General features: G+C 36.9%; 1 protein-coding gene across 6 annotated transcripts in view; it reads right to left on the bottom strand.

The window, feature by feature from the left end:
- Nucleotides 1-23,974, bottom strand: part of SPAST (spastin) — a 38,618-nt gene that overhangs the window by 8,064 nt on the left and 6,580 nt on the right. For 3 of the 6 annotated variants that reach the window (XM_071429351.1, XM_071429361.1, XM_071429390.1), the window contains 12 exons: nt 19,072-19,167; nt 12,988-13,172; nt 11,858-11,991; nt 11,466-11,559; nt 8,119-8,193; nt 6,825-6,896; nt 6,224-6,299; nt 5,586-5,677; nt 3,717-3,796; nt 2,868-2,910; nt 2,181-2,260; nt 460-530 (listed from right to left, as the gene is read on the bottom strand). In XM_071429351.1, the coding sequence (XP_071285452.1) occupies nt 460-530; nt 2,181-2,260; nt 2,868-2,910; nt 3,717-3,796; nt 5,586-5,677; nt 6,224-6,299; nt 6,825-6,896; nt 8,119-8,193; nt 11,466-11,559; nt 11,858-11,991; nt 12,988-13,172; nt 19,072-19,167 (1,098 nt within the window). The remainder of the gene's footprint in view (nt 1-459; nt 531-2,180; nt 2,261-2,867; nt 2,911-3,716; nt 3,797-5,585; nt 5,678-6,223; nt 6,300-6,824; nt 6,897-8,118; nt 8,194-11,465; nt 11,560-11,857; nt 11,992-12,987; nt 13,173-19,071; nt 19,168-23,974) is intronic. The other 3 variants (XM_071429371.1, XM_071429380.1, XM_071429399.1) reach the window with 1 other exon arrangement.

Here is a 23,974-nt window from a genome sequence, read left to right as displayed (position 1 = left end):
CATCTGGATCACAATTCACCATTAAGAGTTAAAAATATAAAAAGCTATGCCATTCAAACTGTATCTAGAAAAAACCCATAAAATAGCTTGTTTCAGTTTTCCTTCCCTTCAACTTCAAAGACACTTGACTCTTTTATAAAGGCAAGTAACACAATCAGCAATTGCTATTCAAGTAGTCATTTAGCTACAACTGACACCAGTCTCAGAAAGACACTGGTTAAAAACCCTACAAATCAGCGAGAAACACTTCACACTGCTTTTCTTCTATGACACAAAAACTTCGTTTCACATGGTGAGATGCTGAAGGGTTTTGCGTAAGTAAATCTTATAAAGATGCTATTATGAGGAACAGACTAAAATCCAATGAAAAAATGTAAATTTCAGAGATTTGAGAATTATAAAGATGCAAGAAAATATAACTCTAATGTCAAAACCTCAATAAAAATCTCTGCAGCTTACCTCGAATGGGGCCAAGTGCTGCATCCTTCGCTAATGCAGTCAGGTCACTTCCAGAGTATCCATCTGTCATTCTTTGGCAAAGGAAAAAGTGGGGTCAAAGAAGAAGCAAAAAAACCAAAAACCTGCTTCAAATCAATTTAATTGCAGATAATCAAAGTGTTACTTAATCAGAAGAAGTATTACTTTGATGTTATTTTTCAAGTTTAATAAATCAGAAGTGTGTTCAGTGTAAGTGATCTTTCACAGATTAAATTTAAAGTACAGATATTCAAGTCCCAAATAACATTCTAGAAAAAAAAAAGGCAGCACCTAGGATTTGTAGATGAAAACTGATTCCAATCACATTTACTATTTCTGTAGGAGAATTCTGTACCAGTAGTTTATCAACATTTGTCAATTACCGTAAAACCAAAACCTCAATTGTCCTGTACACTCTGTGGGAGCTGTTCCAGAATTAGACTTAATATCCAAGTTAACCACTGAAACACTCTGGAGAAAAAAGGCCTCCACTGAACCAGGAAGCCAACAATACAAAATGCCAAGATCAGTGAAAATGAGTAGTTCAGGTTACCTAAAGGAAAATTTAAAAACAAAACCAGCACCCTTGTAAGAACAGTGGCTAGCTGCAGCAACAAGAGCTTAGTCTTCTGGAGATCATAAAGTCTGTTATAGTTTGTAGAAAAAGTTGCAGAGGGGCAAAGGAACACAAAATCATAATGGAAGTTAAATACATCTCTCTTTCAAAACAAAGAAAGATGGAAAAAGAAGCAGGCAGGATGCTCAACTTTTACATTTTCTCTAAACCTTTTAAAAAAGGTGCACTCAAGTTGCATTTGTAATTTGGTTCTTACATTTGCAGTTAGAATACAGGACAGTGACTGTGTTTTTCCTCCAGTTAGCTATTACTGCAGCCTAAATGTGGCCTGAGCTAACAACCTTCAAGCACAGAGGGAATATATTCAGTTGGATGACACATCAACTTCTGCAGCATTACTAAGAGGCTGACAAATGCTACATCCAAGAGTGTACTAACCTCTGTTGTCCTACCACAAGGAGAAACAGACTCAAGTACATCCACCTGCCTATCTTTGCTATCTCACAGAATGTCTTCACTCCTTCCTGCCCTACCTGCTTTTTAGTCTAATCTCCTTCACACAGATTATTAAATTTAGGTGACTAACAGCAGTACTGTGTCACTCTCAAAGATGAAAAACATAAAACAACTCTATTTCATAAGAGGAGGAAAAAATTAACCCACATTTTCCCAATCAAATTTGAAAGTGAAAAGAACCTAAAATTATCCAGTGCTTGTTCTGCTATGTTGGTAATACATTCAACAAGCCTAGCAAGGCACCAGCAAAGAGAACTTGCCTTTTATGTGAAATGAATGCCAAGTGCAAAACTGGTGCTATCTTTTTGCATCAGGGAGGAGAGCTGGACTCCTTGAGGGATGGGTGGAAAGAAGCATCCCTCCTCCCTCCTCCTCAAAGGAAAGAGCTGATGAGCATGTTTCAACAACAGAAACCTGACTGGGTGTATCTTATATATGCATATATAAAACCACTTTCATACAGCCTGACAGGGAACCATCTTCCCCAAATAAATGAATTCATGTTGTTGCTGTTGGATCATTTACATTACTTACATTTTGAATGAATTAAACAGTCTGAATGAATGCAGTAGAGGAATATATTTATTTAGTATGGTTTCAAAATACTTACCTAGCTAGTTGAGCCAACTCTTTTTGGGTTAATGGACTTCCTTGCTTGCTTAGAAGATTTTTAAGCAAAATCAATCTTGTCTGAAAAGAAGATAAAATTATCAGATGCAAAACTCGTTTTCATGGAACACTTACAATTGTGTTGCAAGAACAGAACTACGCTTTTGTCAGTTTTGCTTTTGTGCTTCACCAGTTCAAACTTGCCCATAGTGCTTGTGCAATTAGACTGTGCAGTATCATCTCTTCAGGAGCAGAGATAAGGACTGGGTAAATACAAGACCAAGAGCCTAACTACTAGTATCAAGAAGAATTAGAATCTTCATCAAAATTCCTGATCTCCTGTTGAACTGACAAACATTAGGAAAATTACTTCTGTCTTTTGCAATAAAACACTCTCCCTTCAGCCAAACAAACATGCTCCTCTAAGTCCTACTTCACACTTGCCTACATCTGCCAGTCTGTAAGCAACACCTCACTAGTCAAGAAGTACTGAGTAGCTACCACCAGATTTGCTACTAGTATGAGTGAAAAAAAAACCACAAATCTTAAAATAGTTCTCAGAATTAATGCACAGTGTATATAGTCAAGGCAAGCCAGAAGTTAGTTCACAGAACTGTAATCATCCACAAGGGCAAGTTTAGAATTGCCTGTAAGTGTCTTAAAAATGTGGGTAGAAAACAATACTTACCTCCTCATTTGGTAAAGACACATATACCCGTTTGGTGAAGCGTCTGAAAAAAACCCAAACATGTATACATTATTCACACTATTCTGTAACTAGTTATCCCATACAAATCTAACATTTGGTTTGGTTAAGTGACAAAATTTCACTTTCATCATCAAATTATATGAAGCAGAATTGAAAATTTTGAAAAAAACACCAACAACCAAACAAAAAATATGTAGAAGCTACTGGCACCACCTTACTCTTATCTGAATCTATAAGACTCCTCCCAGAGGGGAAACACTCTAAAGGCAGAAATATCACTGACCACCAGCAATGAAATGAAGCCTCTCTTAATTTTTACACAAAAAGTCTTTGGAATAATTTCTTCAGGCAATGCTGACATATCTATTTTCCTCAATCAAGAATGAAAAGATAATAAAGTATGAGTACTTTTAGCAAAAAAGTCCTAAGGCAAGTCTACAGCAAGACCTGTAATTGCATGGGACGTCAGAAAACAATGTTCACAGAGAAGAAATACTAGATTTCTGGTCAATCTGGAATACTGATCAAATTTCCTCCTTTATTTTGCCATTACAATCCAAATAACAAAAAAAGTAAAATATTAAATTAAAGAAATTTAAAAACCACTGACGTGACCTCAACAGGTACTACTGTTTCAGACTATTGCAAGACCACCATGACTGTGCAGATACATCTCAAAAGAAAAGAGCCCCTCTTTGAGAGGTTAAATAATTTAGCCTTGCTGAACAGCTTTTACATATTACAAAACTTCACTGAGACAGTAGGCAAAACCTGTTCTTCATAATGAATATCATCTTAGTGTATATTCAGAAGAAGATGTTTTGATACCTGAGAACAGCATCATCAAGCTCCTGAGGCCTGTTTGTTGCTCCCATCACAAGTATTCTGTCCTCTCCAGAAGACTGCACCTATATAATGTGGGAAGGCAAGCCAGCTCTCAGTTTACACAGTCTACATTAAGCAGAAATACAACAAAACCAGTTAGAGACTTGCCATGGATTCAGCACACTGATGGGATCTTTATATATATATATATTTATATATTTATATGTTTTGGGGTTTTTTTCCATTAAGGTAGGTTTAAAATATTGCTCAGATAATTGTAAAGTCAAACCAGGAAAAGGTAAAAAAAAACCAAAAACCCCCAAAACCCAAAAAAGGTTTTCTGGAAAAATCTGAGACTATAAAACTATAAAAGGCACTCATAAGTTTAGTTACCAGGGGATAACTATGTTGAAAAAAAACAGAGACTTTCTGCTGTTCTGGGATTTTTACACAAAATACTATTTTGAAGCCTACAGGGTGAGAATCAAAATTTTGAACTGAAGTAAAGCCAGAACCCCAAATCAGAACAGAGATCCATCTAACACAGGTCTCGCACGAATCCAGTAATCAAAACAGGCTATAAAATAACCATAATAGCAGAAAGACACAGCAATTTCCTTCCCAATTCCCCTCATTTTATATCCCAGAATATGGAGACTTAGACCTTCCAAACTTTAGAGGAAACTCTGGGCTATCAGCAACATTATTCGCTTAGTGTTCAATTCTTTATAGATTTAGGTTCACTGCTACTGTACCACGTTCAAAAGGTTCACCAAAAATACTCTATGACATAGTTACACTTTAAATATTAAGTCAGCAGACCTTACATTATGCTTATTTTTCCCTTTTCATTTTAAGGGAAAACTCTGCATGTGTGTGTAATAATCTAAATAATCTCTGCATATCACTGTCACATTGCACTATTTGTCCTGATTCATCCATTTTGGAGTTTTTCCCAACCTTGCTGCCACTCCATGTTGTTATCTGCTCCTCCTCTACCTCATTACTATTGCTTCACCACTGTAGCAATATTCCATTGTGCTAATGGAACACAAACTAAAATTATTCACTACAAGAACAGTGCTGTGACAGAAAAATTCTCTGATCTCATTTGTGTCTGTCCCACTATGAAATCCAGTTCCTCTTCCTGGGTATTGCATTCATGCCATTAAACACTTCTTACTGAATTCTGTCTTCTCTAGCTTATGAGACCAAGAAAAGCGTTATAATTCAATAAAAAGTGTACTAACACAGAAATGAATCTTTCTAATGTGTCAGAACTGTGTATACATGAGATACATACATATATATATATATATATGTATTTAAAATCTAAACTAGTCTCTTGGAAAGCCTCATACCTCAAGTCTCACCCCTTGACAGTGCATGCTTGTGACACACACTCCTTTGACAGCAAAAACTATTTAAAAGACATTTAATCTTGTTTTGCTTTGCCAGAATAAAGAGAAGTGATTCATGAAGCCATGCAATTGCAAACATGGATTCAGCTCTCCGTGACCCTCAAATGTCCCTCTTGCCCTGTAAGAACAGCTGTCCTCACAGCTCCTTTACTACTGCCATCTGTTATCCTTTCTTTTCTGTCCATAATCTTCCAAGACATTATTACAGCTCATCCCCAGATCACTACCTTTCAGTCCATCAGTGCATCTTCCAGAACACCACAGTAAGCAGGTAGAAAATTAAAAACAACCAAAAAAAAGCTGTTTGCCAATTATGGTGGGGTGGGGTGGGAGGGAGGCTGAGCTAAGCCCCAGCAGCCAAACCTTTTGTAATTCACCTATAGGTTTTACTGGCACCCACTACATTTACCCAATTTAGCTAAATCAAACAATACCAAGATTAAATACTTACACCATCAAATTCTATTAAAAATTCTGTTTTTAGACGCCTGCTAGCATCATGTTCACCTTCTCGTCTTTCACACAAAAGGCTATCAACTTCATCTAAAAAACAAAGAAATACATCTTAACTAAGCATACAACATCAAAATTTTTGTATTTGCCTAAGTTCCTTTGCTAATATAAGGCTCCATTAAGGAAGACCAGATCTTCATTCTTTAGGAGACAGACAGATCTTAGGAAAGTTTAAAAACCTGTGTGATGTTTTGGCCTTTGAATAGGTAATACCAAGCACAAATGAGAGGGGGAAAAAAAAAAAATCTTTCTGATGACAAACTACTACTCAGGACAAGCAAAATATATTTTCATGTTTGAAGTTTAATGGACTCACTCTGTAAAGCCAGTACAGTATTTTTCTTTTAGAGAACACCTCTTCCCACTATTACCACCAACTAAATAACATAACAGTAATCTAACATGCTTTATATGAACTACTGATTGCCCAGCAGGTCATATCTGAGACAGTTGTCCTGAGCTGCAAAATTACCCAAAAGAAGTTTACCCAACTATTCCAATAGTTAACTACTTACTAATCTTTGGTAAGCAAGATTACTTAAGAAAGTAAATAAAAGTTAAAATTTAAGGTCTTACCAATAAAAATTATAGAAGGTTGAAGTTCTCTGGCTACTGCAAATAGAGCACGCACCAGTTTCTCCCCTTCACCCACCTAAAATAACAAAAAACTGATTTTTAGGGGGTTAAAAATTTTTACTACATGACAGCTAACAGAAGGACCAACAGAAAATTGTGCTAGTAACCTACCACACTCAGTCCATTTATACATATTCAGATTATCACTGGTTCAGTACATACAATGGAATTGTTTACATCTTTAAAGAAACACTACACCTTCTCTTATGATCACAGCTGAGTTAACTGTCAAGAGATTTTGGTGCCTAAATTACCGGAGTGAAAGAGAGCTGGGACCAAACTAATCTATTTTTTAAGGATGGAAAATCCCACAACCACTCGTCTGCATTACTGCCATTGCCAAGCTGGAAAAACCTTTGACACTGCTTTATCACAAGCACAAACCAAATTTTTTTTTTTTACTTCACTAGTCACTTTTTAAAAACTATGTTCATTATAGGCTAACAGTTCACCAAGGACTCATCAGAAGTCTCTGGCTTTCTTAAGCTCCAATTAAAGCATGGGTGTTTTCAAATCAATGTATTTTACAGCCACTACTTACATATTTTGAAGTCAGACTCGCTGCACTGATGTTAAAGAAAGTAGCATTTGATTCTGCAGCAACTGCTTTGGCCTAGGAATGGAGGGAAAAACAAAAACACTTATAAAAGCTATCATATTGAAGATAGTTCTCTTCATCTGCAGTGACCACTCATGTCCTGATGGACAGTTTTGAAAACCCCTATTTCTTCAAAGGGAGCACCTTGTAAATGGTTCAGAAAACTTCTATCCAGGTCACTTACAAATGAGAATGGCTATGCAGTCACATCAACAGGGAAATGTCCATAGACTTTTCTAATCCCCTTAGCTCCATAGCCAACTACAACTTGCTATGGAAGAATAAAATTCTTCATTTCCTTTCAATTTATCCTGAATAGAAATCTAAGTCAATTTTAACTAATTTAGGGTGGTAATTTAAGGCATCGGTTGGATCAAATCATAAAATATAGTGTTTTTTCCCCTTCTTTATCTATGCAAAAGCTGTTTTCAGAGGAAAGCTAGGGAAAATAATCAGTTGGAATGCTCATTCAGACTACCCTCTCCTTTAACAGTTTCACCATATTCAAGACATTATGATTCCCTGCTTATAGAACCTAATTTTAGTGATTAGCAATTATATTCCAGTATGTCAAACACAACAGATGAGCCTACATGAGCTGCTCTACATTCACACTCCTGCACTTGAGGGCTGATCCAGCTCCAGTGTCAGCAGGAGTGCAGCTGCAGCCGCACCATGTGATCAGGGCGATGTGGCTGGCTCAGCCGCATCAGGACACTCAATGCTCCCTGCCTGATGCACAGCCATGGAGCTCCAGTTCCCTGGATCTAGCACATCAGGCTCAGGAAAAAAGCTCTGCCTAGGCAGCTCCACAGATCTTACACTCTTTGCACAGCAGTGTGCAAGTGAGACAATCCCTTTTTTTGCTACAGTGCTCCCTCCTCATTTCCAAAATGTACTTCTAGTATGTTTCAGTGGAGAGCAGATAATTTTTGATCAATCACTGCTATACAAAACAATGAACCCACTTCCTTTTACTCTCTCTGAAAATGAAACCTGGACTTGCTGGTTTAAAATATTACTTGTCATAATGAAAATAATAAAAGAGAGAACAGTTTAGCAATTCCCTCCGTAAAATCCACGGTTAAGAACAATTTTGTCCTTTTATGTATGAAATGACACCATAATATATATTCTGTAAGAATGTACAGTTTACTAGTCCAAGCCCCAAACTGAAAGCCATCCCTTGTGGTTACATTTTAAGCCCACCAACTCATGCAGGAAGTGATTTTCTCACCAACATTGTCTTCCCATTTCCTGGTGGGCCAAACAGCAATAAACCACGTGCAGGAGCTCTCAGACCTGTAAATAACTGAAAAGGACATCATCATAAGTTATCATCAAAGACTTGAATAAAATGTTACTTTACCTTTGCAAGAAAATGGTTTAAGACTGAGGACACTGGCTAGTACTGATAGTAACAGTAGCAGTGAGTGCCACAACAGTGCAGGCTTTGAGAGAACTACACTCTGTTACTAACTTGACCTAATGCACACCACTATTGTTTCCCACGCAGCAGCTAAATTATGTTGTAATTGTTCTGTGCCTGGATGCACTGTGCAAGCAGTTTAAAACACTTTCCACAAGACAGACTAGCCTATCAAGTTTAAAGCATCAATTCCAGTTAAAAAGGGAGTAATGAAGGTGTACAATAGGAGAGTTAGTGTTCTTACTAATTCCATATGGAAGAGCTCCTTAATCTTTCCTTATTAAATGAAACTTGAGAAGACAAGCTTTCAACAAAATTACTTAAAATATTACTTAACAACCACCTACTCTCTCTATGTTACTGACAGTCATATCTCTCTCTCACTTCTCACTAGATTCATCTTTCCTACTCTATAAGATCCAGGATCACACCCAGGGCAAGCAAGTCTACAAATTCTCACAGAATACATAACTTTTAGTTATTACTCTTGCCTATTTTCTCTAGCACTTTGTCTTTATCCCTTCCCTCAAAAGTCTCAGAATTTCTCTTTTGGTCTCATACTCATCCCTCCCTTCCAGCTTCCAATAATTCCAATAAACAAAGCAAAAGCAATAGGAGGGTATCTCATATACATCCCACGTGTAATTAGCACTGTCTGTAGGCATTTCTTTCCACAATATCCATGACAACACACAGCTCCATTTCCAGTGTTATATTTCTGTCCTGACTGACCAACATGTGCTTTCTCTTATCATTTCATCATCCACAGTATTTTGTTTGTGCTTGACTCTGATCCCTAAAAGTAGTTACCCAGCTATTCACTAAGTGAACACTCCAGAGCTTCTGCTTTCCATGCTGCTTACCACCATGTGCATTTATTGTCTGACTTCTTTTGTTTGAAATAATTCTTGGGGAGTTCAACCATTTTCACACAGCCCAGACCAAATCTGTAACTTTTTCTCACCTTGATCATCACCTACAGTTCAGCTGCACTGACATTTATTACTGAGATACACAAAGCTTTTCAAGTTTTTGTTAACAAGGTAATTATACTTAACATGGTCTGAACTGCTAGCATTTCATTAGCATCTTACCACTGAAATGGTTTCAACCAATGTTTCCTGCTTATGTACCCCAACTTGTGCTCTCCTACAAAAATACCACTGGCTTGTTAAATATGAATTTGAGTTCAAAACTCATTAAGACCAAAACTGAACTAGTGTTAACTTACAAAGTATCCCCCTACAGTTGCCACACCTACTGTGCTCATTTATAAACAATAAAATCAACCCTCTCTACTTCCAAGAAAAGTTTAAAAATTCATGGGATTCTCTGTCCTTATTACATCTCAACCTACACCAAGGTCAGGCCCATTGCAATATGAGACAACCTTATTGAAAATACCATGTTACTGGAAAAGCTACTCCAAGCCTCCCATCTCCAAGTCCTTCCCACCCAGCTCACAGTGTTGGTGTCACTGAACAACACATTTGACATACTATTGCACTGCAGTAACAGAGATGCTATAATGACATCTTCCTTCTGCATAACAACATCTGAGCACACACATTTGTTGCCAAAGCTTTTTTCTCCTTACAGCTCATATTTCTGTGATGCTATGCCAGGTTTAAGGTTTCTTCCCTATGCTGCTTCAAAACCAGTAGCTGCATTAAGGGGAAAATCATAGGGCAACTCCAGCCACCTGTCCACATAACAAATGAGACACACAAGCAAACAAAAAGTACAAACAGCAATTTTTCTTCAATAATCACAGAATCATAAAGAGGGACTGGGTTGGAAAGAACTTTGAAGATCATCAACTTCCAGCTTCCCTGTCATGGACAGGAACATTTTCCACTAGAGCACACTGCCAATCTGGCTTTGGACAACTCCAGGATGGGGAATCCATAACTTCTCTGGGCAACCTGTTCTAGTGTCTCATCATCCTCACAGTGAATAATTTCTTCATAATATCCAAATCTAAACCTACTCTCAGTTTGAAGCCATTTTCCCTTGTTCTGTCACTACCTGCCCTTGTAAACAGTTCCTCACCACTTTTCTTTTAGGTCTCTTTCAGGTACTGAAAAAATGTAATAAGGTCAGCCTGGAGCCCTCTCTTCTCCACGCTTAACAACCTCAATTCTCAGCCTTTCCTTACAGGAGAGGTGCTCCAGCCCCCTGATCATCTAGCTGTTCCTCCTCTGCACTTGCTCCAACAGGTCCATGCCCTTCCTGTGCTGGGGAGCCCAGAACTGGACACTCCAGCTGGGATCTCATGAAAGCACTATAGGAAATCATTACATGCAATTTCCTCAAAAGTACTGCAACTTTTAGTGAGTTCAGCTTTAGAAAATGACCAATTTTTTTCCTTAAAAGTAGCTCAGAATATTCCAGTGGTATGCAGACTAGGCCCAAATTTAAACAGTCACAGTAGTTGAGGTACCATCTATGATAAATAAAAGCCTAAATGATCAACTTCCATACAGCCAAGTAAAGAGGAAATCTGCCCTCAAATGTTATATATCCCAGTGTATTTGGTTGTTCACTACACTTCTTTGGATCCCTTCCATCTGTGAATAAAATATTCAGTGTCTGACCAACACCCTCACAGAGAGGATGACCACAATAACAGTAACATATTTCCAAACAGAGAGTGTCACAACCTAATTTACCTATACAAACCTCTCCCATTTCACCCTTCCAGTTTGGGGCTTTGTCCCTTACATGGCCATATAGGGTTGGAGATGCAGCTATAGCTATCTGGAACAGTCAGCCTGACAAACAGTGAGAATTTTTGTTTGTTTGCTTTTGCTGTTTTTTTGTTTTATGGGGTTGTGGGGATGTTGTGGTTTTAGTTTCTTTTAGGAGTTTGTGGTTTGCTGATTTGATTTGGGCTTGGGTTTTTTGGGGGTTTCTTTTTTTTTTCTTGCTCCAGTCACCTTCTGCAACATCGATTAACCAGAAGACAAGGAATTTCATGGCAGTATTTTACACATAAATCCTATATTCCCCTTTTCCAAGATGGCTAGGACCCCACAGCTACTCATAGCTGCATAATCAGTAAAAACAGGATTCAAGAATCATCATTTCATGCGTGAAGCACAGCACATTTCTTTCATCCTGTCACAGATTGACAACAATATCCAGTTGCTTACCTCAGGTCTAAGAGAAGGAAGGATAACAATTTCTTGCAAAGCTTGTTTAGCCAGTTCCTGCCCTGCAATATCATCAAATTTGACAGCTGGCCCACTAACAAAGAAATGGAATACTAATTAGTCTAACAATGAGATACTCTTTTTCAGCTGCAGCTGACTAATTTAATGCATTTGACTATTTATACAGAACCCTTTTGAGAAAATCTACAACTTATATTGTTAAGTATTTTAAAACATTCTTTTGCCAAAGTAACAATAATACAAACCCAACCAAAAAATCCCCAAGAAAACACAACAAAGTAGAAGTACTACTTCATTCCAATTGGACCAAGATTGTACTGAATGTGAAACTGATTTGCTGGATTGAAAAGCCTACTTTTCTTCATACTTACCTATCAACAACTTCATTTAGGATAAGATTAGCCAGGTTGCTGTCCACATTTCTAAATATCTTAGTGTCTTTCTTTTTTCGAGGAGCAGTGGTAGGAGTAGAAGGCTTATTTGCTCTGCTATTTTTAGGAGCGGCCTGGAGAGGGGGGGAAGAAAAAAAAAACCAAAACCCCCAGATTAATACTTTGAAAGTGTAGTGTTAAATAAAGTAAGACCTACATTTCATTTGCTCCAGTAAAAAGCATGTTCACAAATACCCAATATTCTACTGCTGTATTTTGCTACAAATCATACTATCATATCAGTCAGCCATAAGTAGGCTATCTTGGGGTCCAGTGGTGAAGTATCTTTGGTTTGAGGTTTTTTTTGTTTGATAATTCATTTATTTAACTACAGTATTTTCCCCTAGCATACTCTGGAAGTAAGCATCAGAAAGCATTTCAGGTTCTCAATACCTATAAGCAAGAATTCCTACTACTGTTGTACTTTGTACTTTTAAGCCACTTAAAAGTCTTCATATTATAGTAGCAATAATGCTTTAGCAGAACAGTTAGGTTCAGTCCATTCTGCTCTTTATTCCACTTTAATGGGTAATAAAGATGGAAGGGAAAAAGGTCAAAAGAAATGCTCTAATAGTGCTCTAATTTTCTGTATTCTTACTGTAGGACTTCTGTGCTTCAGTCCCAGCCTAAGCATAATTTGCTTTTCAATGTAGTTGCAAAACAACCTGTGCATGCATGCATGCTTTGGAAGAGAAGAACATGTAGGGGGAAAAATCTTGTAGTTCTGGAATAAGAGGTTTTCCCCTCTATCTTTTACATACTAGAAGTAACATTTATTTTTCTTCTAGGTAACTTTCACTCACTTCCCATGCAATTTTAAAAACAAGTAGTATTTATTACTGTGATTATACTTAAAATCCTTTTTCCCATGCACCCACCTGATGCCCTCCAATTTCTAAAATCCACACTGCAGCATCCCTCAAGAGGCCTGGCTAAAAATTTGGAGTTTCAGTTTTTTCAAAAACTTTCTGCTGCTACAATACTGCAATTAAGGCATTAAATCCAAAGCTTCTTCTGGAATTTACACTTGATTTTTCAAGTGTATACTTCCATATTTATCCTCACTATACCTTGTGAGCTGAAGGTGTAGGATTAGGTGCTGGTCTAGACACAGATGATGATACCCCACTGTAGCTGGGCGTTCTGTGGTGACCTGAAAGGCCTGTGGATCCAGTTTTTGCAACAGTCTTTGAACGAGGAAGGGAATTACTCGTGTGTGTTAGGGGGTCCTTCTTTTTTGGAACTGCTCCACTTTCTATAAAGAAAACCAGTGTTGTATGAACATTTGCAGCAGTCATACTTTACCATCAACTGCAAGTAGAAGATAGAATTGTTGAAACATATAATACTGCATTATAGAAGAACAACACACATTTCTAAAGAGATTTAGTGTTTTTAAGGGGATATTCACTGCTGTTTTCACCTACAGATAAAATTCTAAATTTTAGCTCTCAAAATTAACCCTGTTTAGCCATCTTAAAAAAGCCAGAGATAACTTAGTCACATTATCAAGGGAAGAACACCATCTACTCCTTATGATGCAAAGTCTTCTGCTGTCTTCTTTCCCAAGAACTCTTAAAAATAATCATGGCACTATCCCCCAGATTTCAAGCCTTTAGATTCTGAGTATTGATTCTTTAAGTGATGTAAGCAGTAGTTAATTGGATGCCAGTTAACATTATCTAGCACCTTCCACACAGAAGCTTCACCAAAGCATTTTAATCTGGAAAAATGACAGTAGTAGTTATACTTGCAAGTGACTGTCAGGTGTTTTTTCTTTCAACTTGCTTCCACTTTAGCAATCTTGAGGTGTAAGTAAATTCCAAATGGACCAGTCTGAAGCAGCTTACCTTCCTACATTAAAAATTAAGTCTTAAACTACATTTAAACATCACCAGACATTCCACTCACACTACTTATTCACCTCCATGATGAAGCAGAAAAGTCTCAAATTAGGTGACAGATAAACTTGAAATATTGGCCACAGGCCATCAAACTACAAAAAGTCATTCTGGTTCAGAGTAAGCAAAATAGCACTTCATGTCTATGTTCTCCATATGGGATACAGGGTAAAATAAAGTTCCTTGGCACAGAAATGACAAGTGTAAAACATCAAATCAGAGATTAAGAGGTAAGAAGGTGGTACAGCAAGCAGGCAGGTTGGTCAGGTTGGTTAATGATTAGAGCATAGTTTGAGATTAGGGTATTTTTTGTGGTGGGAATACACTACTGGAAACTGTCTAGTACAGTACTGTTGTCTGCAATGGAAACTATAAATACTGTGTTATTTCATATCCTTTTAAAAGGATAAAGGAGTCTTTTGATTAGGTAAGAGAAATAGGGCATCAGAGGGAAGGAAGCTCAAAATAGATTTCAGCTATTTCAGTGTCTTCACTAGGATTGTAGAAATTTGCAACTCAATTTGACCTGCTAGTCTTAAGAAACAGGGCAAAGAACTCTGATTTTTAAGGAAATTAGTGACTCTAAGATGAATTTTCAACTTAAAACATTGCAGTTCAATGAAAAATACTTTAAGTAAAAAGCCTCATAATTTTAAATGTTGTGTTTAAAAAACTCAAAGAATACTTCAGTCAAACAGTATTATGGAAGGATCAACTAATTACTGCTATGTTCTCAGCCTCTTTAAACATACTACCAGGACCCAATCTCTACACAGCCTGCAGGTAGCCTTAACAGTTCAGTGAAGAAGTTTCTAAAGCCCTTCTTCAGTCACAAATCTATCCCTTTTTAGAGTTACAGAAACTCTGCTGAGGTCACAATAAACAGTGCAGATGTACCAATATGCAAGAAACAAGGCAACTTGACTAATATAATTAAGTATATTTACCTGTATTATGTTTCTTCTTAGAAACAAATGAACAAACAATAAACAAGAAAAACCACCAAAACTGGCTACTGTGACTAAACCACACACAGCTCCAGCGCTGGATCCATTTATTTAGTCATTCCTGCACAGGAATTTCCAAGTCAAAAACTCTTTAAAATGATGTATACTTACTAACTTTCAAGTTCAAAAAGAGTATGTGAATCTGCTAACACATCTAGCTACTCAGCACTTTGACTGGTCCAATTTAATCAAAAGGTGGCATTCAGTTTGGTTGGGTTTTTTTTAGCCCACCTCAACCTCATTTGCACAGCTGGCTTGAAGTCAACATAGGAAGGCTTCAAAAACCAAAATTAGTTTTTCTCCATGTCCTTCACCCTAACATGCTGCTCAATTACCCCACTCTCCCAAAATCACTCCCACACATTGAGAACAATACACAGATCCTGCAATTTTGAGGGTCATAAAATTGCACAGGTAAGGAGTATTTCAGGAAGCTGGAAACAGATGGGACGAAAGAAGGGAAAAGAGACAAGGTTTAATTCAAATTATTATTTACTCTAACTGCACCTCCAGGACCCAAGACCTGTAGGTTTACATGTTTTGCTGTCAGTCCTCATGGGTAGCACATAAAGAAGCACTGATGAACAACTCCTGAACAGAGCTGTTTGCTGAATGTCAATTCCAGAGGGAAGCTTCATTTTATATACAAATTTTCACTGAAGTAACAAATAAAAATGTTATCAAATAGTTCAGAATTACAGTTTCTATAAAGCTTATCTATTTCTAAAGCATGAGTTAAGTGAACATCACACATCAGACAGTTCCCACTATGCAAGACACGTATTTTGCTGAAAAACCCCCCAAACACATTTCTTACCCATTTTTATTTGTTATCTACTGAAAGTCTGGAAATACACAGCAAGTGACTTTAATGCCTAGTATCTCCAGCAGCATTTTGCCAAATGTTTCACTGTTCTGCATAAAACAATAAGGAAGTACCTAAAATATGTTCTACTTGTAAATAGATACCATGGAATTTTTTCAAGTGTATCTGAAACACTGAACAGTTCAACTGTCTACTTCATACATACTTATAGAATAGTAATAGATGCTTAATCAGTTTGATTTTAGTCTCTAATTCAGGACAGAATAATTTACTTCATAGCTCCAGGCTAACACCACTAGATTGCCACCACTATAGACAGACATAATAGCTGTCTGGTCCTGAAAGCATCCCTGCAATTTTAATCTGCCATCCAAATACACACACAACACAAATTACAAACAAGCAAGCAGAAAAATTTTGTCTGAAGTTTTCTATTGGCTAAATTGTGATAAGATGCAGACAGAGGTGCCCAATTTCAGACTCCCTTACAGAAAGAATTTCTGTAAGTTATTATATAATATAGATACTTATTATGTTAAACTGGCTTTAAAGATTAAGTTCAAATATGTTTGAAAAAATCTAAGAGAAGCTTGATTATATTAAATACCTGGAAATGCAAAAACAATCTTAAAATTATTCAACTGTAGCTCATTTATTTAATATAACAACATCCTTTATATTTCCAAAAAAGCAAACCCATTTTTTTTTCTGCACTTAAACCAAATTAAAACACATGTCAATAAACAAGTTTCTACTAGTCTGTAATTTCTTAAGCATCCAAAATAAAAGTTTAAATTCAAATTAACAGCAGCAATTCCAGTACCGCAGAACAATTTCCAGCCTTCAGTTGTGACATCTTAAAAATCATCAGGGAATATTCCTCAGAAATTCCCTACATATGCCTATTGAGAAGTAAGATAAAGGGACAAAAACAAGTTATTGTACATGGTCTGTGGACACCAAGTTGGAAGAAAAAATCTACCAGTCTAAAATTATCTGTAAGTTTATGTATGTCATTTCATTTAAAAAAAACAACAAAACCAAAAAACTTTAAATTGCTGCTTTAAACTTGCAGCAATTGCAAGACTGATCGTTATTCAGGATCAGCATTCACAACAGCCCCCAAAAATCGCAATTCTTCAAAAATTCAATTCAGATTTTTCAAATAGATAGATGCAAGTAATAAAAGCTATTTAACAGAAAGCTCCAGGAACTAAGAAGGACATGCTGCATGTTTTCAGTGGCAGCACAGCTACACAAGCCAGGAGTTAGAGCTGCTTTCCTTTCTGAACTGACAGATCCAAATTAGTCAAAGATCTGCTTTTGTCAAATTATGCTGTTAAAAACAATATTATCACTACTTGTTCTTCCACTCAGGGAACTCCTTTGAAAACTTCAGTATTAAAAATAGAACTTCTGCACCATGACAAACACTGCCAGTATATGCCTACTATTAAAGACATGCCAGCAACTCCTTCCATGTGAAAAATGAGGTAAAACACTAGCTAGCTGCACAGTACTCATGTTGAGGTAATAGAAATGTAATGCTCTGTCTGGCCATCCATCATGCTGGCATTTACACATCAAATGGTATACAGTGGGATTACTGTAACACTCTAAGTATTGTATGACAACTAAATGAGTTCATGAAACTCATACTCTGCCTTTGGCAAGACTGGCATAATCTCCTTCCCTAGCTTGTTTTAAAAAAAGAAAACTACAATCCACAATGAAAAGGAAAACAACCACATTTGAGGGGGAAAAATACAGGTAAATTGTTTTACATCTAATTTAAAACTGCTATGAGAAGAAGAATGATGAATAATAAATTAATATTATTTCCAAGTACAGGTTGGGTTCAAGGCTACTTGTTATTACTCTTTAGACAAGTTACTGCATAGCCCTCTGCAACTAGGGCAGGTGATACTACTGCCATGAGGTCTTGAAAAACCTCAGTATAAAACTGGAAGATAAACTTCCTAGAAAAATCTCTACCTATTCATGTAAGTTTGGAAACCACAAATGCTGAAGATAGGGATGGGCAATCATTTGTGTTAGGATCAAGTAAATTGGGGAGGAAGGCTGACACAAATACTATCTTGAGAGAAGGAAGAATCTCAAACCAGTAACACTTTGGAAATAGAAAAAATGTGCAACAAGGCTGTGAGAATAGTACCTTACTCAAAATTATGAAGCAAAAACATCTGTAAAGTCTTTGGCCTTTAAAGGCAAATAAATTAAAGCAATGTAATTTTAGACCAAGGATGGACAAAAAGGTACTTTGTTCATGTTAAAACTAAAAATGACCATGTATCATACTTCATAAAATCCTGAACTTTTAAAAAGCCCAACCTAATTAGGCAACAGGGCAGGTAACACTTCCCACAGATAGAAAACTAAGCTTATGCCAAAGCCCCGTGGCTCAATACCTCTGAAGTACCTCTACCTTCTCAGGCAGAGACAACAGCCCTCTTATCTGAAGTAGCCGCAAACTGATTTTGTAGTTTTCTAAGAAACCCTGTCATCTACTTTGTGTTTTTAAATTATTAGAGCTGTCCATATGAAAATATTGTTTTGCATGTATAAAGGAAAAACAACAGCAAGATGATTAGCAGATTGAAGCATAACCACGTATTTATACTGCTTTTAAGAAAAAAAGTGTATTACTTACAAAAAACACTCCCTCACCCCACACCCCAAAAAGACAGAAAAAGCAAGCACAAGAGCATAGGCACCAAACATTTAAGAAATCCAGATGCCTGCTAAACCTGACTTTCATGGTACTATATCAGGGATCCCACAGCTGCAAACATTCCGTACTTTGGGTAACCCTTGGACTTGCACAACTTTTGTTTATGGACAAAAAAAGTTCATTTCTGCTATATTAATAAGTTCGGTTCAGTCTTCTGGGAAAGGATTAAAACAACATTCTTTGACAAAATGCAAGAGCTGCTGTCATTCTCCCCTCATTTCAATTGCATCTCACTTTCTTGATGTAAAAACCCCCAAAATTTTTAAGTTGCTTAATGCATATTCACAACATCATAAAGGAAGAGCTAATTAATGTAGGCACAACGTATAAGCTATATATCCAACACTGACACTTTGTAAAACAGGTTTAATGTAATTCCTGGAAGAATATTACATGAGAAATATTTTCTAAAATCTTGCCTTAGTAAATAGATTTGAATTCTAGGACAGTCATTTAAGAGAAAACTGAATACTACAAAATAAAACAGTGTTGCCAAAGCCACGGAAAGTATGGAATGTATTTTACACAAAGCCTTTAAAAACAGAAATATAAATAAATTTTATTTTAAAGCTGGCAGGGCCAGAATATAGCATTGCATTATTTTGCCTTGTAACACACCAGGAACTGAGAGACATCCCCTCAATAGGTGCTGGTAAAACCAAACCCACCTGACTGGAGATGTCCATTGCGGCATGCCAGGTTAGTACTGTCATTATAGACCTCCATTTGCGGCTTGGAAATTTGCAAAACTGCCTGCAGCTTCTCTACATAGTAGAACAGAGGGGGAGGGAGGAAAAAGGACAAAATAAACAAACAAAAACCAAAAATGAACCAAGAAAATTTATGTATGTTGAATACAGAAATGTCAAGTTTGGCTTTGTTATAGTTAAAAATAAAAGGAATATTTCTACCTATTCTACACATTCAGCAAATGTGTAAGAAAACTCTGTTAGTAAGAGCATGACTGAAAACAGCTTTAAAACTCACCCTCTATGGCTGAGTTAATTACAATCTTTCCAGTCTAGTGCTTGCAGTTACTGTTAAACACAATGTTCAGGATTAACTCAATTTAATTTAATAAATATTCATGTTGATAACACATTTCTGAATGTCCTTCTCAAGGTGTTACTTTTTACCAGGTGCAAGGAGTCCTGACTTGTCTTCATAATAAATGTTCCACTTAAGTAGTAACAGCTAGTCAACATTTTACAGAAACCTTCAAACTTCAAGCAGGACACCATATACACATTACAACAATGCCATTTGACACCTCTATTTAGATATTTAATTGCCTTGAAATTAAGTCAATAAAATTGTCATGCAAATTGTGTTCTTTAGGAAGATTAACAGAAACATCTGAATACAGTATTTATAAAGCTAAAGATTAAGGAGAAAGTAATGAGAGAAGTAATGAGAAACAGCCAAACCATAAGTCAGAGAGGTGTATGGCTGAAAACACCAAAGAAAAGTTAAGGACCACTTGTTCTCTGCAGTCCAGCTACCACTCCTGCTTTTCCCACTGCAGTTAAAAATCCTCTAGGCCATACCTTTGGGTACCTCTCCCATCTTTATTTATTCCACACACACACCTCTTGTTTTAAAAACCAACCAAGGTCTGCAAGGATGTAATGCAAACAATGTCAAGCTCTCTCATTCCCTCCTGCTTTTTTTTCCCTTCTGCTCCCCCCACAAGACATAACACTACAAAGAAACTGCAAGAAAAGAGATGCCAAGTAGAAAAGCAAAAGCAATGTGCTCTGGTACTATGAAAGCATATATTGCAAAAGCAGACAAATTCTACTGAAAATGTACACAAGGTCACAATTGTGTACACAAAAATGTACACAATTAATTAAATAACCTGGCTGGAGGAAGAAGTGCCATTCAGAGCCTGCCTATGGTACAACCAACAAGCATGAACATCACCTTCCTTAGGCTTCTTTACCTGTTACAGATCTCTCCCTAATCTTTCTGTTTTGCTCCTTTCTTCTTCCTGCTCTTCATCACTCACTGCTTAGCTTTCCTGAAAAGTATCCTTACACTTCATAGTTAAAGTGATGGCTTAATAACATTTAGGTTCAGCAAGATGTAGCTTGGAATGAAAACTTATTAGTTACAGGCATTTATGAAAAGCTAAAGCTCAAGATTAGTATATGTACACAAAGTTTACTTCATTTTAAATTGAAGGCTTTAAACAGACAGAGTAAAGCAAAAAAATGTCAGTCACACAAGAACAGCCTGCAAACAACCACAAGCTCTGCAACTTCCAAGAAGTTACCCTCATAAGCTGTCCTCTCCAGACAGGTAAGGAAAATCCTTTTGGCAGGACTGACTGCAGACAGTAAACTACTTTAGTGGACACAGCAGTACCAAAGGAGGATCAGAATGGTCTACTCCCTGCCCAGCGCATGCAAGGAACATACAGGAAGCTTAGGAAACAAAATTAGTATTCACAGACTTTGAAGATACTTTGAAGATATCCGTTGAGTTTTGGAAAACATTTCTGAGCTTAACAAAAAAAAAAAACTTTCTAGTGAGCAACCGTAATAACATCAATTGGCTGGTGCAGGAGTTCAGGAAATGCTACTTGCTTCAATGCTACAATCTGACACCAGGGTTCTACTACAACTATCAATGCTTAGCTAGTTCCATATATTCAGGAACTCCAGCCAAAGAAAAAATGTAATCCAACTGTTGTCCAGCTTCAATTCAGAGTTCTCTCATCACATTACCTATCAACATTTCATTTTAGTATTGCACATAAAATTTCAAAAGGCAAATATATATCACCTTTCTTTAGGAACAGTATAGCTGTAGGCTCCTCTGGGATATCAAAAATAAATTGAGCTTTTAAATATTATTCCAGGGAATTATAGGATACCATCATCTTCCGTTTAAATACTTTCTCCCTATTTTTCCAGACACTGACAGAAAGTTCACAGATTCTCATTCATTATTTCACTTTCATGATACAACACTGACATAAACCTACCAAAGAAACAGCACTGCAGCCACTGCCTTATTTAGGCAACACTAGAGCTTGAGTTCAGGGAAACTAAAAAAATGCTACCCTGTAACATGAGCCTGAAGCAAAAAGCACCATCTCCTCCAAGAAGTTAAATATTCCAAAAGGTGTCCATTGAAGACTGTACCTACACAGGCAGAATAGAGGAATATTAATACCCTCCAAAGAGGATACTGATGACAGATATTTGAATTATGTATCACATAACACTCTTCAACCAAAATACTGAAGCTACACTAAATACACAGGAAGGCACTTGTGACAGAAATCTGTGCCCCTACAGAAAGTCTCTGAAATGAGAGAACACAGATTGGTAAAACACATGAATAGCATTAGAATTGAATAGTGTTGCACTGACCATTACAGCCATCTATCTTTAGGAACAACAAGCTGCCAAGCTCTGTCTATCAACTGCAGAAAACAAATACCCTCCTGTCATTCTAAATACATCAAATTTAATGACTCTAACATGGGTGATCAGTCATCCAGTAGAGACTAGGTGTGTGAAGACCATCAAAGCAAGATTTAACCACACAACAAACATACCCTAAACCATGTCAAAAATCAGGAGCCACCATCAAATCAAACAGAAGAAATTACACGTCTCCTGACAGCCAGCACAACCCAAAATTGTCAATGGAGTGTCAAAGCAATCAAGTCCCCTTGGGTTGACCTGAAACACAGCAGCAGTCACTTTAGCTTTCAGACTGTGTTACAGGACAGCTTCAAACAGAGTAAGAGACATAATTTAGAGCCAGGATGAAAACAGGGCTCAAAGTAGAAAACCTATCATCCACAGTGGGTAGCTCCACCCTCTTCCAACATTGGAAGGCATCAGTGGTGTGATGACAGAGTGGCAACACATGGGTGTGATCAGACATCACACTCTCACCAGCAGTGTCCAACACCCCCATCAGTGGGGTCATGCAAATTAAAGGCATGTGTGATGTAACACAGGTGATGTACCAACACCTCAAAAAAACAAAAAAACAAACCCTAAAAAACCAACAACTCTGAGCACTTTCAAGGGACAGCTGTAATCAGCATGATTAAATTTTAGTTTTCTATGTACTATCAATGTAACCTGCTTGACTGGATGGCATTTGAGTTAGGTAGTCTGCAATCTCATCTCCCTCTAGCAAGCAGGATTAAATATTTGGCATTATTGTCTGCGTTATCTTTTCAGCTAATGTAATAAAGGACTTGGCTATTCTGACTTAAGAAAGGGAGAAATTCCACAAAGCAGACAACACTTATGAGTTCAATTCATAGAAAAAAATCACTTCATCTAACTGTAATAGCTTCAAGAGCCTCATGCTTAATTCAACTACAAAAGGATCTTTACAGCACTCAAAAGCTTCCAAATATGTTACTATAAGTAACAGGCTGAAAGTGTGTTTGGAATGGCACATGGAATTCAACTCTAGATCACCTTAAATTTTTACAAAATCCATTACAAATAACAGAAAAAAATAATAAAAAAATATGCTGTCAATACTTCAAAGTTGGTTTAATGGCATAAAATATTACTCAAATAGAACCTTAATGATCTAAAACCATTGAAATATCCCTCCAAACCACATCTTTTGCCTTCCTAAAGGGCACATGACTTCACTTGCTCCTTTTTATCCAAATTTCACTTTTAGGTACACTATGAAGCACATCCTCAGTAAAAATTAACAAGCACCTAGGCAAACCAAAGTGTTAAACTGGTAATTCAAAAATAAAAATAAATCATTATTTTACATCAACTAACGTAATAAACACTATTCTGTTTACCTTTCAATCTGCACTCTGAATGAAGCAAACAAATATGATCTGTGATCACACTTTCTGGTAATAGAGATGAATATACTTCAACTCCATGGTTTTTTTGTGGGTTTTATCCTTTGTTTCTTTTCAATTGGATCACAGCAAGTAAGCAACTTACCAACACTGCAAGCACTACTAAAGTAATACAAGCAAGGATGAAGCACTACCCACAAAACACAAACACTGTTACTTCAAGCCATACCTTACCAAAGATTGTTACACATAATCCCTTTCACTCTATTGCTCCCTAGTTCATATTACGTCTAGAAGTCAGCCTTTAACCCTAGTAAGTGGAAAATATCTTTTCTCCATTTACTAAAACTATATGAAGAAACACCCATACTAAAGCATAGAAGACAGATGTCTCTTTCACCTCCTGTCCCCTTAATTTTTTTTCAAAAAATATTAAAGACATTAGGAACTCAAGGGAAACAAAAGGGGCTCACTTCCTTGGGATTGTCACAGCTTCCCTGTCAATCACCAGCTAGGACCACAGAACCACGAAGTGTAAGAGGAGAAAAGAGCCCCAGTTTTCCCATCTCCTCTATATGCCCCTAGAAGAATGAGTTAGTAGAACTCCACACAGGAGAAGGTAAGATTAAAGTTGAGATATGCAAGTTAAAATCAAGTACATTTGTTAGTGTACCCTTGAAGAACAATTAAAAGAATATCCCTTATTTTACTTTTACTGACTGAACTGAAAGCATTTTCAAAGTTTTAAATTTAGAAGATGC

This window comes from Agelaius tricolor, unplaced genomic scaffold, assembly GCF_023055355.1.
Source record: "Agelaius tricolor isolate 1412-34295 unplaced genomic scaffold, bAgeTri1.0.p SCAF_1, whole genome shotgun sequence".
NCBI lineage: Eukaryota > Metazoa > Chordata > Aves > Passeriformes > Icteridae > Agelaius > Agelaius tricolor.
The sequence above is the reverse complement of the archived record's forward strand: the minus strand, read 5'-3'. Positions and strand labels throughout refer to the sequence as shown.